At 46.4% G+C, this 13648-nt stretch overlaps 1 protein-coding gene across 1 annotated transcript in view; it reads left to right on the forward strand.

The window, feature by feature from the left end:
- LOC309541359 (uncharacterized protein) overlaps positions 1 to 13318 on the forward strand; it is a 38627-nt gene extending 25309 nt beyond the window's left edge. The window contains exon 3 of the mRNA XM_082239163.1: positions 11239 to 13318. Within this exon, the coding sequence (XP_082095289.1) occupies positions 11419 to 12672 (1254 nt within the window). The 5' untranslated portion in view covers positions 11239 to 11418 and the 3' untranslated portion in view covers positions 12673 to 13318. The remainder of the gene's footprint in view (positions 1 to 11238) is intronic.
- The last annotated feature ends 330 nt before the right edge of the window (positions 13319 to 13648 follow it).

Genomic DNA, 13648 nt, shown 5'->3' on the forward strand with positions numbered 1-13648 from the left:
GCTCATCTCGCTTTACTGGCCAAGGGAGCCGTCGTACAGCTTCCGGTTCATGTAGCCAGCATGACTAAGCCGCTTCTGGCAAACCAGAGCAGTGCACGGAAACGCCGTTTACCTTCCTGCCGGAGCCGTACCTATTTATCTACTTGCTCTTTGATGTGCTTTCGAACTGCTAGGTTGGCAGGAACAGGGACTGAGTAACGGGAGCTCACCCTGTCGCAGGGATTCGAACCGCCGACCTTCTGATCGGCAAGTCCTAAGCTCTGGGGTTTAACCCACAACGCCACCCGCGTCCCTACAGTACATATACAAGACAGTAAAACATCCAACATTAAAAACCTCCTGATACAGCTGTCTTCTAAATGTCAGATGGTTGCCTGTTTCCATGCCCTCTGAAGGGAGGGCATTCCATGGGGCAGGAAGCCCTCTGCCTGGTTCCCTGGAACTTCACTTCTAACAGCAAGGGAACCAGCAGAAGACCCTCGGAGGCGGACCTCTCTGTCCGGACTGAGGGATGGGGGTGAAGATGCTCCTTCAGGTCCACAGGGCCGAGGCTGATGAGGGCTTTAGGCTGCAGATCTTGCTCCTCCATAATGATCGATGTATAGATAGCAGAGTAGGAGAAAACACTCAGAGGCAGGGGGAAAAAATCAGCTGAGAAATTTATTACTGAAGACAGATAAGCATGACAGGACCCAAAAAATAGCAAAAATGTTAGTCACAGTAAAACCCTGACTTAGCAAACCAAAACAGCACTCAAGTAAGAAACAGACAAGCAGAGTAGAGTAATATCAGAATAGGAAGTGGGAGCAGGTGCATTTCAATACTGTAATTTATCTATAATTCAATGTCAGAGTAACCCTGGGACTAGATAACAAGCCTCCAGGTCGACGTGCCCCACCTGCCCTTCTCTTTCCTCTTCCGCACGGGCAGAATCTGCCTCCTGGACTGTGGGATTCATGGTTGTTCTCCTCCTCTCCATCCACCAGGGCTTGACTTCAGGTGCAGCAGAATCCCCCAGCCCCCCAAGGATTTGAGACCCATCAGCTTTCCTCACCTGGTTTAGCTGGCCGGTTGAAGCCGTTGCTTGAACCCCTGTTGCATGCTGACAGCTTCTGGAAGCCACAGGTGAGAGCTGAGTGCAGGGTGGGGACCAAGGGTGGAAAAATGACCCCAGAAGGTGCAGGACATGCCCCCCACCAAAGGAACTACTGCTCCCCAACACCCCATGACATCTTGATTCAGGTAGGTAGCCGTGTTGGTTTGACGCAGTTGAAATAAAAAATAGTCCAATAGCACCTATGATGGTTCTAGATTTAAGCTTTCGTGTGCATGCACACTTCTTCAGATATACTGAGACAGATGTCACCAGACCCTTGTATATTGTGGGAGGGTGGGGTGGGGTTTTTCTCAGAAAGGTACTCCTACTTCCATCTCCTACTACCCATCACTATATGAAGAAGTGTGAATGCACACGGAAGCTTATACCTAGAACAAATTTAGTTGGTCCCTAAGGTGCTGCTGCTGCTGTTGTTGTTTAGTCATTTAATCGTGACCAACTCCTCGTGACCCCATGGACCAGAGCACGCCAGGCACTCCTGTCTTCCACTACCTCCCTCATGCGGGTAGCTTCGAGAACACTGTCCCACAATCTCGTCCTCTGTCGTCCCCTTTTCCTTGTGCCCTCCATCTTTCCCAGCATCAGGGTCTTTTCCAGCGAATCTTCTCTTCTCATGAGGTGGCCAAAGTCTTGGAGCCTCAGCTTCAGGATCTGTCCTTCCAGTGAGCACTTAGGGCTGATTTCCTTCAGAATGGATAGGTTTGATGTTCTTGCAGTCCATGGGACTTTCAAGAGTCTCCTCCAGCACCAGAATTCAAAAGCATCAATTCTTCGGCTTTCAGCCTTCTTTATGGTCCAGCTCTCACTTCCATATATCACGACTGGGAAAACCATAGCTTTAACTATACAGACCTTTGTTGGCAGAGACCTTAAAATGTCTCTGCATTTTAAGATGCTGTCTAGGTTTGTCATTGCTTTTCTCCCAAGATCCTAAGGTGCTACTGGACTACTTTTTGTTACTTTTTTACTTCAACTGTGTCAGACCAATATGGCTACCTACTATTAAGTACAGTTATCTCCTTGCCTTGAATATCCTGCTTTTCAGTGCCAGATTAGGATAGTCCTCTGTCAGAAGACAAGCACAGGATCAGGCAGCACATCATCATTATAAAGAACCATTGGGGTGAGTGTTTCCGCCTGGGATTCCCATGTGCCAGCTGCTTTCCTTCTGCTTCTCCTGCTCTCTCCATGCAATGCAAGGCATGTAGACAGAGGTCCATCTCCAAGAACAGGAGCTTCCCTGAGCACCCATTCAGCTGACCCCAAGCACCAAGCCTTGTCACTAGTTCTCTGACTGACCCAGACCACAGTCCCTGGAAAGGATGTAGACCTGGCTCTCACATAATGGTCCACATGGACCTCCTGAGGTCAGTGGGACTGTGCAGGTGATTCATGAAGATCTAGAGGTGGAAACGGGGGCAACCACTTGATTTGAAAGGCAGTCTTAGAGTAAAAATTCTTGCTAAATGTAGTTTTTATCAATCTCTTTATCTCTTCTTAAATCATGTTCAAAAATCTTTGTATTTCTAGACAGGACCACCACATATGGTAGTATGTTCCTATCTGTTCCTTACACCGCCAGCACTTGTTATTATTTGATTTATTTATTTTTGCACGTTTTACAGGGGTCAGGTACCACCTATAGTACATTTTCATGAGATTTTCCCTTATAAGGAAACAAGCCAGATTTTCCCTTATAAGGAAACAAGCCGTGAATTTTATATTTTTAGTCCATAATTCGTTCCAAATATTGGGTTTGATCGTATGTCCCAGGTCCCTCTCCCATTTTACTGTAATTTCTTTGATATCTTCCTCCTTTCTTTGCCAATTCAAAAGTAGTTTGTACATTTTAGAAAGTGTCTTTTGATTATTATATAAAATATCCTTCTCCAGATAGGATATTTTTTTGTCAAATCTTTTGGTTCTTTTATCCTTTTCAAGGGCGGCTTTAAATTGATAATACTCCAGCCAGGTTATTCCCTTCTGTTTCAATTCGCTTAGGCCCTTTATTTTCGGATCACTACTTGTTTCCTCTACTAAATCCTTATATGTTAGCCAATCGCTGTTCATATTCATGTTGTGAACTGACATAGATTCCATTGGTGTCAGCCACCATGGTGTTTTGGTAACTACTGATTTTTTACTCCTCTCCCATACTTCATATAATGCCCTTCTCACAATGTGATTTAAAAATCCTTTGCGGGATTTAACTTTGTCATAGCCTATGTAGCCATGCCACCCGTACACAATATCCCATCCCTCCAGATCTAGGACTTCCGTGTTTTTAATTAATATCCAGTCCTTAATCCATGTCCAACACACTGCCTCAAAGTACAGTTTAAGGTCAGGGACCGCAAAGCCTCCTTTTTCCTTCAACTCTGTTAGTAGCTTAAATTTTATGCGTGGTTTTTCCCCTTGCCAAATAAACTTGGCAAGGTCTTTCTGCCAATCCTTAAAACACTTTATGCCTCTAATTATAGGTATTGTTTGGAACATAAAAATCATCTTTGGCAATACCATCATTTTAACTGTGGATATTCTCCCCCACAGGGATAAATTCAATTTTCCCCAAGTCTCTAATTCTTTTTTTATTTCCTTCCACTTCTTCTCATAATAATAATAATAATAATAATAATAATAGTATCTTTATTGTCATTGCCCCCTTCGGGGACAACGAAATTATTTGACTGCTCCATAAAAACACTAATTAAACAATACAGTATAGTACAGCAAGGAAGATTAGATGACTTTCAAAGTCCAGGCTTCCCATTCAGGGCCGAGATCGCTCTGGAGAAGAAGTTGTTCTTAAGACGGCTCGTTCTTGTCTTCATCGTCCTGTATCTCCGTCCCGACGGCAGGAGCTCGAAGAGACAGTGACTAGGATGCGATGGATCTTTTACTATGTCCAGTGCCTTCCTATGGCACCTTGTGGCATAAATCTGCTCTAAGGTGGAGAGTGGGCAGCCAACAATGCTCTCTGCTGCCTTAACAACCCTGCACAACCCCATCCTGTCCTGGGTAGTACAGCTTCCGTACCATACACATAAGCCATAAGTGAGCATGCTCTCAATGGCACAGTGATAGAAGGCAAGCAGCAGTTTCTGCGGAAGATGGTTTTTCCTTAGTATTCTCAAAAAGTACAGTCTCTGCTGCACCTTCTTCACAAGCCCCCTTGTGTTGACACTCCAGGACAGATCCTCTTGTAATTCAATGCCCAATATAATTGTCCTTATATAAGTTTATATTCTTATTTGTGATCCAAACCCCCAAATAATTTACCTTATTGGCTACCTTTAAACCTGTTGTATTTTCCAGTTCCTCTTGTTCCAATTTACGTAAATTTTTCGTTAATAATTTGGATTTTCCTTTACTCAGTTTGAACCCAGAGACTTTCCCAAATTCTTCCAGTTGTGCAAGCGTTTTTTGGATACTTTCCACTGAATTTTCAGTGGTTACGATTACATCATCGGCAAAGGCTTTAATTTTGTAGTATCGAGTTCCTAGGTTAATTCCTCTTATGTTTTTATCCTTTCTTATTGCTATTAAAAGTGGTTCCAAGGTGGCAATAAAAAGAAGTAGGGAGAGAGGGCTGTCTTGTCCCCCTTTCGATGCTGAACTCTTCGGTGATCTCGTTATTTATTAGCAATTTTGCTTTTTGGTTATCATATATTGCCCTAATTCCATTAATTATTTTCTCCAGACCTTGGAAAGTTTCCAATAGGAAATTCCATGATACTCTATCAAAAGCTTTTTCTGCATCAACCAATAACATGGCCTCTTTTTACTTGGTTTCATTTCCACATATTCCAACAGGTCAATTATTATTCTTGTATTGTCTTTTATATGTCTATCCGGTAAGAAGCCCGCCTGGTCTCTGCTGATTATTTTGTTTAGAGTCTTTTTTAATCTATTAGCCATCATCCCAGCATAGATTTTATAGTTTGTATTCAACAGGGAGATTGGTCTATAATTTTTCATGTCTGTCAACTCCACTCCCTGTTTTGGGATTAGAGTGATCAGTGCTTCTTTCCATGATTGTGGTATATCTTTCCCTCCCAGTATATTATTCATTATTCTTTGTAATATAGGGAGGATTACTTCTTCCAGGTTCTTATAGTACAGTAATGTGATTCGTCAAGACCTGGCAATTTGCCACTCTTCATTTTTTTTTATTACTTGTGCCATTTCATCTATTTCTATATTGGAGTTTAGGGCCTCAACTTCTTCTTTTTCAATTCTTGGTAATTTATTAACCTCTAAATGTTCTTGTTTATACAAATCTTTATAAAAGTTTAAGAATTTTATTTTTATTTTTACTGGGTCTGTTATTTCCTCTCCTTGGTCCAAAATTTTATTTATAACTTTTTTTGTTTGCTTTTCCTTCTCATCCATGCTAACAACTTACCGGGCTTATTGGCAGACTCAAAATACCTTTGTTTTCCCCATTTAATTTTATTTTCTACTTCCTTATTTAATATACTAGAGATATGGGATTGCAATATCTTTATTTTTTGTAATATTTCATGACTTTTTGGATTTTTGATCAACTCCTTTTCATTAATTCTTATCTGGTTAGTTAGCTCTTGGATATTATTGTCTTTTATCTTCTTCAGCCTAGCCATTTGTTGTATTCCAAGACCTCTCATGTACGCTTTACTAAACTACATTTATGTCTGCATTTTGTTTCCCATTTATCTCGAAAAATTCCGCTAACTTGATTTTTGCTTGCGTCACTCATTGGTCGTCTCTCCATATAATTTTTAGTAGGAATGGTTTCAGATAATATTCCCAAAAACAAAACTAGGCTATTTATGTATGCAACGTCAGCAGCAAGGGTTGTAGTGGCAAAACACTGGAAAGATAAAAATATACCCACTAAAGAGGAATAGGTTGTCAAATTGTGCGACTACTTGGAGCTGGTAAAGCTGACAGATGCAGTAAGAGATAAACCTTTAAAAATGGTGAAAGAAGAATGGGAATATTTAAATAATTATGTAGGGCAGTGTTTCCCAACCGGTGTTCCGTGGCACACTAGTGTGCCGCGAGACGTTGCCTGGTGTGCCGCGGGAAAAATTGGCGGGGGGGGAATAAAGGGGGAAAAATTATTCCCCCACCGCCAGGCGTGGGGCTGGGGCGGGGGAAGCCCGGCTTCCCCCTCCCCCAGAACGGGACCCAGAGCCATGCCGAAGCTGCGTGCAGCTTTGGCATCGCTCTGGGAGCTTGTGGGGCTGGGGGAGGAGGAAGCCCTCCGCCAGCCTCCAAACCATGTCAGGAGACAGCGGGATGGCGCGCTGCGCCTCTCCCGTTGTCCCCCGAGTTTGCGGAGCTGGCGACGGGGAGGAGCAGGCTTCTCCCCCCCACAGCCTTCTAGCCAAGTCGGGGGACAGCGGGAAGGGCGCGCTGCACCTCTCCCGCTGTCTCCCGAGTTTGCGGGGCTGGCGACGGGGAGGAGCAGGCTTCTCCCCCCCCCCGCCAGCCTTCTAGCCAAGTCGGGAGACAGCGGGATGGCGCGCTGCGCCTCTCCCGTTGTCCCCCGAGTTTGCGGGGCTGGCGACGGGGAGGAGCAGGCTTCTCCCCCCCACAGCCTTCTAGCCAAGTCGGGGGACAGCGGGAAGGGCGCGCTGCGCCTCTCCCGCTGTCTCCCGAGTTTGCGGGGCTGGTGACGGGGAGGAGCAGGCTTCTCCCCCCCGCCAGCCTTCTTTTTTTTAAAAAAAAAATAATATTTATTACAATTTTCAAAATACAGAAAGTAAAGTAAAGATAAAAGTACATTTAAAACCTTATTTTCAGACATCCACTTTCTGGGACTCCCCCCCTCCCCCACCCCTACCATATTCCCCTTTCATATTGTTGGCTCCACAAGCTCTCACTTCAAATTTAAAACTTAATTTGTTTAACCCATTATTCAAATTTAAATTTATACAATCCTCATCAATACCCTTAATAGAAAAAAAAAAACAAAAGTTCTCTCCCCAGGGCCCACCCCATTTTCATTCCACAATTTCCCTTTTTTTTAAATAGTAAAAACACCCCACAAAATAGAAATATAGAAAATAGAAAGTATAGTAGAAGAAAGAAAACCAATTCAAAAAATAGTTGACAAGCCTTTGGATTCTAATTCTCCCCCCCCCTTCCCCGGTTTAATTTCCCCCTGTCCACCAATCTATATTGTCTGCCTGGAGTTCTTAAATCCATAAATCACATTTTTGCCCCAGTTCCTTGCAGGTTTTTTCTTTTTAGAATTATTTTTAAAGTTATTTTTAATCTTTAAAACTGTGAAGTTCCCCCCATTGTTCTTTCCATGTTGTAGTCCAGTTTCGTCTTGTTCCGCTGCTAAAACGTTCTAATTCAAAAATTTAGTAGCTCTGCAGCAGTCATTGTTATTCAGGAACAAAAACTTGCGTTCAGTCCCTTCCTTTCTTCAATAGAAAATTCTATTGTCTCCTTTAGTCTGAACACCCTGTAGACAAAATACTGTTTCAGTTTTGCAGCTTTCCCAGAAGATAACCAGTCCTGTAAAATTCCGAAGGTGTTTTTCCACTTACAACCATCTTTGTAATGTCCCGAGACTCCTCTAGGGGGATTGTTGTAACTTTGTTTTCTCTAGTCCAAAAGTCCGATTGTTATCCATGTTTTCGCCATTTTGTATCCAAATCTTAGCAAATTGTAGCAATTTGTAGCAAATTTAACCAGCAAAGTCCTCGTAATAAAATCCTCCTTGAATTTCCGACTTTGACAGCTACTTTGACAGCTGTCAAAATCTCCGTCTCTTTTCGCCAGGCTCTCTCCTCAATCACCCCGGTTCCCGGGGGGGGGGTTACGTTCTCCTTCTCCCTCGATTCTTCCTCCAGCACAGTTCTTGTAATTTCCCATCGTGAAATTCTTAGCTCTTATCAAAAATACAGCTCTTTTTGGACCTTGGTTTCCCAGTCCTTGTTTTAGAATGTTTACAGTAGGGAGGGGGACTGACTTCCTTTTTGGATCCCCCCTCCCGCTCGTGTCAAATCCGAAAAAAATTCCTTTTTTTCCCTCCTTTTGAACCCGGTTTCCAAATCACTCACGGGTTGTTGTTAAAAGTCCGAATTCTCAATGGAAGAAGTCAGCGCTCTCCGCCGGATGGCATGCGGCTTCGCTCGGCAGGGATAGCAGAGGACTCAAAGCACCACGCTTCTCCCCGGCACCCGATCCATAGCCTTTAAAAAGGCTCCTTCATGAGTCGGGAGGGCGCTAACGGTGCGAGCCGAGTCTCCATGTCCACGGCCTCCATGGCCGTGGTTTTTAAGGGTCCCCGCGTCGCCGGCGCGGTAGGACCCAGCCCCTGCCGAGCAGGCTCCCTCCGGAGCTCGGAGGGAGTCCGCCATTCGGCGATGGCGCCAACCCGGAAGTCCCCCCCCGCCAAGTCGGGGGACAACGGGAATGGCGCGCTGCACCTCTCCCGCTGTCTCCCGAGTTTGCGGGGCTGGCGACGGGGAGGAGCAGGCTTCTCCCCCCACCAGCCTTCCAGCCAAGTCGGGGGGCAGCGGCAAGGGCGCGCTGCGCCTCTCCCGCTGTCCCCCGAGTTTGCAGGGCTGGCGATGGGGAGGAGCAGGCTTCTCCCCCCGCCAGCCTTCCAGCCAAGTCAGGGGGCAGCGGCAAGGGCGCGCTGCGCCTCTCCCGCTGTCCCCTGAGTTTGCGGGGCTGGCGATGGGGAGGAGCAGGCTTCTCCCCCCGCCAGCCTTCCAGCCAAGTCGGGGGGCAGCGGGAAGGGTGAGCTGCGCCTCTCCCGCTGTCCCCCGAGTTTGCGGGGCTGGCGATGGGGAGGAGCAGGCTTCTCCCCCCGCCAGCCTTCCAGCCAAGTCGGGGGGCAGCGGCAAGGGCACGCTGCGTTTCTCCGCTGTCCCGGACGGCTTTCAAAAGCCTGCCTTCAAAAGCCGTCCGGGACAGCGGAGAAACGCGCTGCCTTTCTCCGCTCTCCCGGGAAGGCAGGCAGGGGGGAGCAAAGGCTTTCGCCCCCGCCCGCCTTCAGAAGAGGTCAGGGACCTTCAAAAGCCATCCGGGACAGCGGAGAAACGCGCTGCCTTTCTCCGCTCTCCCGGGAAGGCAGGCAGGGGGGAGCAAAGACTTTCGCCCCCGCCCACCTTCAGAAGAGGTCCAGGACCTCTTCTGAAGGCGGGCGGGGGGCGAAAATCTTTGTCCCCCCTGCCTGCCTTCCCAGGGGCTTTTAAATCGCCCCGGACAGCGGAGAAGTCCTCCGCTGTCCCGGGCGATTTTAAAATGCCGCCCGCCAGCATTTTAAGATTGCCCCGTACAGCGGAGAAGTCCTCCGCTGTCCTGGGGTTTTTTAAAATGCTGGGGGTGGGAAGAAAAGCCCTTGTCCCCCCCCCAGCCTTCAGAAGAGGTCGGGGGACAGACTGTCCCCGGACCTGGTCTGAAGGCGGTTTCCCTAGGAACGCATTAATTGATTTTCAATGCATTCCTATGGGAAACCGTGCATCGCAAGACAAAAAACTCGCAAGACGAAGAGACTTGCGGAACGAATTAATTTCGTCTTGCGAGGCACCACTGTATCCGGAGAGGCGGCCTTCAGGCGAGTTTTAATTTTAATTTTCCTTCTCCCACTTAATGCCCCACGCTCGCCCGAGCAGCTTGCAGTCCTCGGTAACCACGGCGACCCGAGGGAGGGGAGGGAACAGGGAAGTCGAGGGCGGCGGCGAGCCGCGATGACGTCAGTGGGCCGCGCCGCCTCGCCCTGGCACGGTGTGAGAGCCCCGGCTAGTGGTGCGAGCTTCAGAATAAGTGGGATCCGTGTGCGCGAGACCGAGATCGCGGGTAAGGAGCTCAGCCCTGGGCAGGAGGAAGCGGGGCCGCGCGTGCGGGCCACATCCCCACAGAGAGCGAGCCTCCCCCGGCCCACCACTCTGGGCAGGTCCACTCGCATGAGGGGGCGGCGATGGCGACGGCCGGCAGCTTGCCTGCAATGCCATCCCTCGAGCAGGCGAGGAGCCCAGAGGCTACCAGATGCGAGTCCTCTTTCCCACCCTGCTCGGGAGTCCAGAGCACTTGGTCGCATTCAAGATCTAGAGTGGGGAAGCGGGGCTTGTGTCTGGGCTGGACACATTGGGCTGCCTGTGCCGCTCGACCTGCGGGGAGAAATCAGGGTGGGAGTCACGACCGTGAGGCAGGGCTGCCAAGTGTGGCAGAAGAGGACACGGCCGTCGCACCTGTCCTTAGGTAGGAGCTTCTTCCGTGTCGACCTGCTGCCCTAAAGTCTTGGCTTTTTTCTTGGCTTTTTGGCGGTTGGCACAGAAGGAAGGCAAGGGGGAGGGGGAAAAATTGAAACTTACACTTTCGTGCGTCCCTCCCGGCGTGACGCTGCGCGCTGACGTCACGGGGCTGTAATGGTGGTGTGCCTCGAGATTTTTTTCATGAAACAAGTGTGCCTTTGCCCAAAAAAGGTTGGGAAACACTGATGTAGGGGACAAGGGCTCAACCAGAAAGACCTGGCTATGTTTAGAATGATACCGCATAGAGAAATGCTCCCTGATACCAAGATGAGGGATTCCTTTGGAATGCAGATAGAGAGAATTGATAAGAATAATGATCTGTTGTGAGCTTGACGGAAGTGTACAATAGATGAGCTTTCCTGCTTTGGCTCATTTTTGTTTTTGTTTTTCTCTTTTTCTTTCTTTCTTTTTTCTTTTTTCTTTTATCTTTCCCATAGTTGCTTATGTTCTGTGTCATGTACCTCAATATTTTTTGTAGACTTTTTTCATTTTTTTCATTACTATTAACGAATTTTCCTTTGTAATTTTGGTTGTCTATATTTCTAAGTACCTGTTTACATGTACCTGTTTAAAGCAAAATAAAAGTTTTTAAAAAAAGAGAAGAAGAAAAAAGAAAAGAAAGGCAGTCTCAGAGGACAACGGTATTCTAAGATCATTCTGTGTTATTAAAGATGATTGAGGATTATGAAAGGTTGCTGATGCATTACGACCATTTGACATCATACCATTTTCATTTCCTAAAAATTGGGAACATGGGGAGGACATGGGAGAATGTAGGAGATGTTGAAATAAGAGAAGGTGCTAATGGCGGTTGATGTGTCCTTTTTTTCTGTGTTCTCTTTCCTAAAACCCAAACAGGATTTCCTTTCTGCCCACTCTGAAAAAGGTGGTGGAGAAGACAGAATTGCAGGGGACAGGGCACCTTTCGTTTCATTAGGAATAGCCATTAAAATGTGTGAAATGTGGAATATGCTTCACTGAACGAGCACACATAGTTCACATCAACGAACACAAAAAGGAAATAACCCATTTAAAGGTATGGAGTGCGGAAAGAGCTTCTCTTTCAATGCAAAACTTAGAACACACCTGCGGACTCACACAGAGAGAAAACGTTTTAAGTGCAGGGAGTGTGGGAAGAACTTCAGTCAGAGTGGAAACCTTAAATTGCACAAACGGACTCACACAGGGGAGAAACCATATGAATGCCTGGAGTGTATAAAAAGTTTTCATGATAGTGGAAACCTAAGAAGACATCAACAGACTCACACAGGGGTGAAATCTTTTAAATGTATAGAGTGTGGAAAGAGCTTTAGGGATAATGGAAACCTTAGAACACATGAACGGACTCACACCGGGGAGAAACCATTTAAATGTATCGAGTGTGGAAAGAGTTTTCGTACTAATGGAAATCTTAGAACACATGAAGGGACTCACACCGGGGAGAAACCATTTAAATGTATCGAGTGTGGAAAGAGCTTTAGGGAAAATAGAAGCCTTAGGAACCATCAACGGACTCACACAGGGGAGAAACCATTTAAATGCATCGAATGTGGAAAGAGCTTTAGTGATCATGGAAGCCTTAGAAAACATCAACGGACTCACACAGGGGAGAGACCATTTAAATGCATGGAGTGTGGAAAGGACTTCAGTCAGAATGGAAGCCTTAGGAACCATCAACGGACTCACACAGGGGAGAAACCATATAAATGTATCGAGTGTGGAAAGACCTTTAGTGAAAATGGAAGCCTTAGACTACATCAACGGACTCACACAGGGGAGAAACCATATAAATGTATTGAGTGTGGAAAGAGCTTTAGGAACAGAGGATATCTTAGAACACATCATCGGACTCACACAGGGGAGAAACCATATAAATGTATCAAGTGTGGAAAGAGCTTTAGTGATAGTGGAAGCCTTAGGAACCATCAACGGACTCACACTGGGGAGAAACCATTTAAATGTATTGAGTGTGGAAAGAGCTTTAGTAAGAATGGAAGCCTTAGACTACATCAACGGACTCACACAGGGGAGAAACCATATAAATGTATTGAGTGTGGAAAGAGCTTTAGTGATAGTGGAAGCCTTAGACGACATCAACGGACTCACACAGGGGAGAAACCATTTAAATGCATGGAGTGTGGAAAGAGCTTCAATCAGAGTGGAGACCTTAGAAACCATCAACGGACTCACACAGGGGAGAAACCATTTAAATGTATCGAGTGTGGAAAGAGCTTCAGTCAGAGTGGAAATCTTAGAAAACATCAGCAGACACACAGGGGAGAAACCATGTAAATGCATGGACTCTGGAAGGAGCTTCAGTCAGAGTGGAACCCTTGATTTATGTCAACAAACTCACACAAAAGACAAACCATATAAATATCAGGAAAGTAGATAGAGGTTCACTCTTAGTGGAAGTTCAAAATCAACAGACTCATGGACATGAAGAAGTTTAAGAGTTGAAACCCTTCAGGCCATCAACAAACTCAGAGTGGAGAAGCAGTTTAAATGAAAAGACTGCAAAAAGTGCTTTATTTATAATGGAGTATTTAAGGAACAGGGACGCGGGTGGCACTGTGGGTTAAACCACAGAGCCCCAGACTTGCCGATCAGAAGGTCGGCAGTTCGAATCCCCGCGACAGGGTGAGGTCCCATTGCTCAGTCCCAGCTCCTGCCTACATAGCAGTTCAAAAGCATGTGAAGTGCAAATAGATAAATAGGTACTGCTCTGGTGGGAAGGTAAACGGCGTTTCTGTGCGCTGCTCTGGTTCACCAGAAGTGGCTTAGTCATGCTAGCCACATGACCCGGAAGCTGTACGCCAGCTCCCTCGGCCAATAAAGCGAGATGAGCACCGCAACCCCAGAGTCGGTCAAGACTGGACCTAATGGTCAGGGGTCCCTTTACCTTTACCTTTATTTAAGGAACATCTAGGAACTCTCACATGGATGTATGGAGTGTGGGACGTCTTCCTCTCAGAGTCCACTCTGAGCAATGAACTCAGCAGGAAATCATTCCTAAAAACAAGAGGTATATGTGAAGTTCTGGTGTTTATATGTAAAACAGTATAATAATGAAATAATGAAGGCAGCATCTCACAATGGTGAGTATAACTTTAGATGAAAGTACCTTTGGTTTTTGCTCCAAACTCTGTCATTCTCCCACCGCATGATCTCCAAGCACTGCTTCTTCACCAGAACTTCATCGCTGCCTCCTGCGGGTCATGAAGAAATCTCCAGGGAAATCTCCTGGTGGGGGCATCTTCACTCTTGA

This window comes from Podarcis vaucheri (genome assembly GCF_965113315.1).
Source record: "Podarcis vaucheri genome assembly, chromosome: 10".
Classification (NCBI taxonomy): domain Eukaryota; kingdom Metazoa; phylum Chordata; class Lepidosauria; order Squamata; family Lacertidae; genus Podarcis; species Podarcis vaucheri.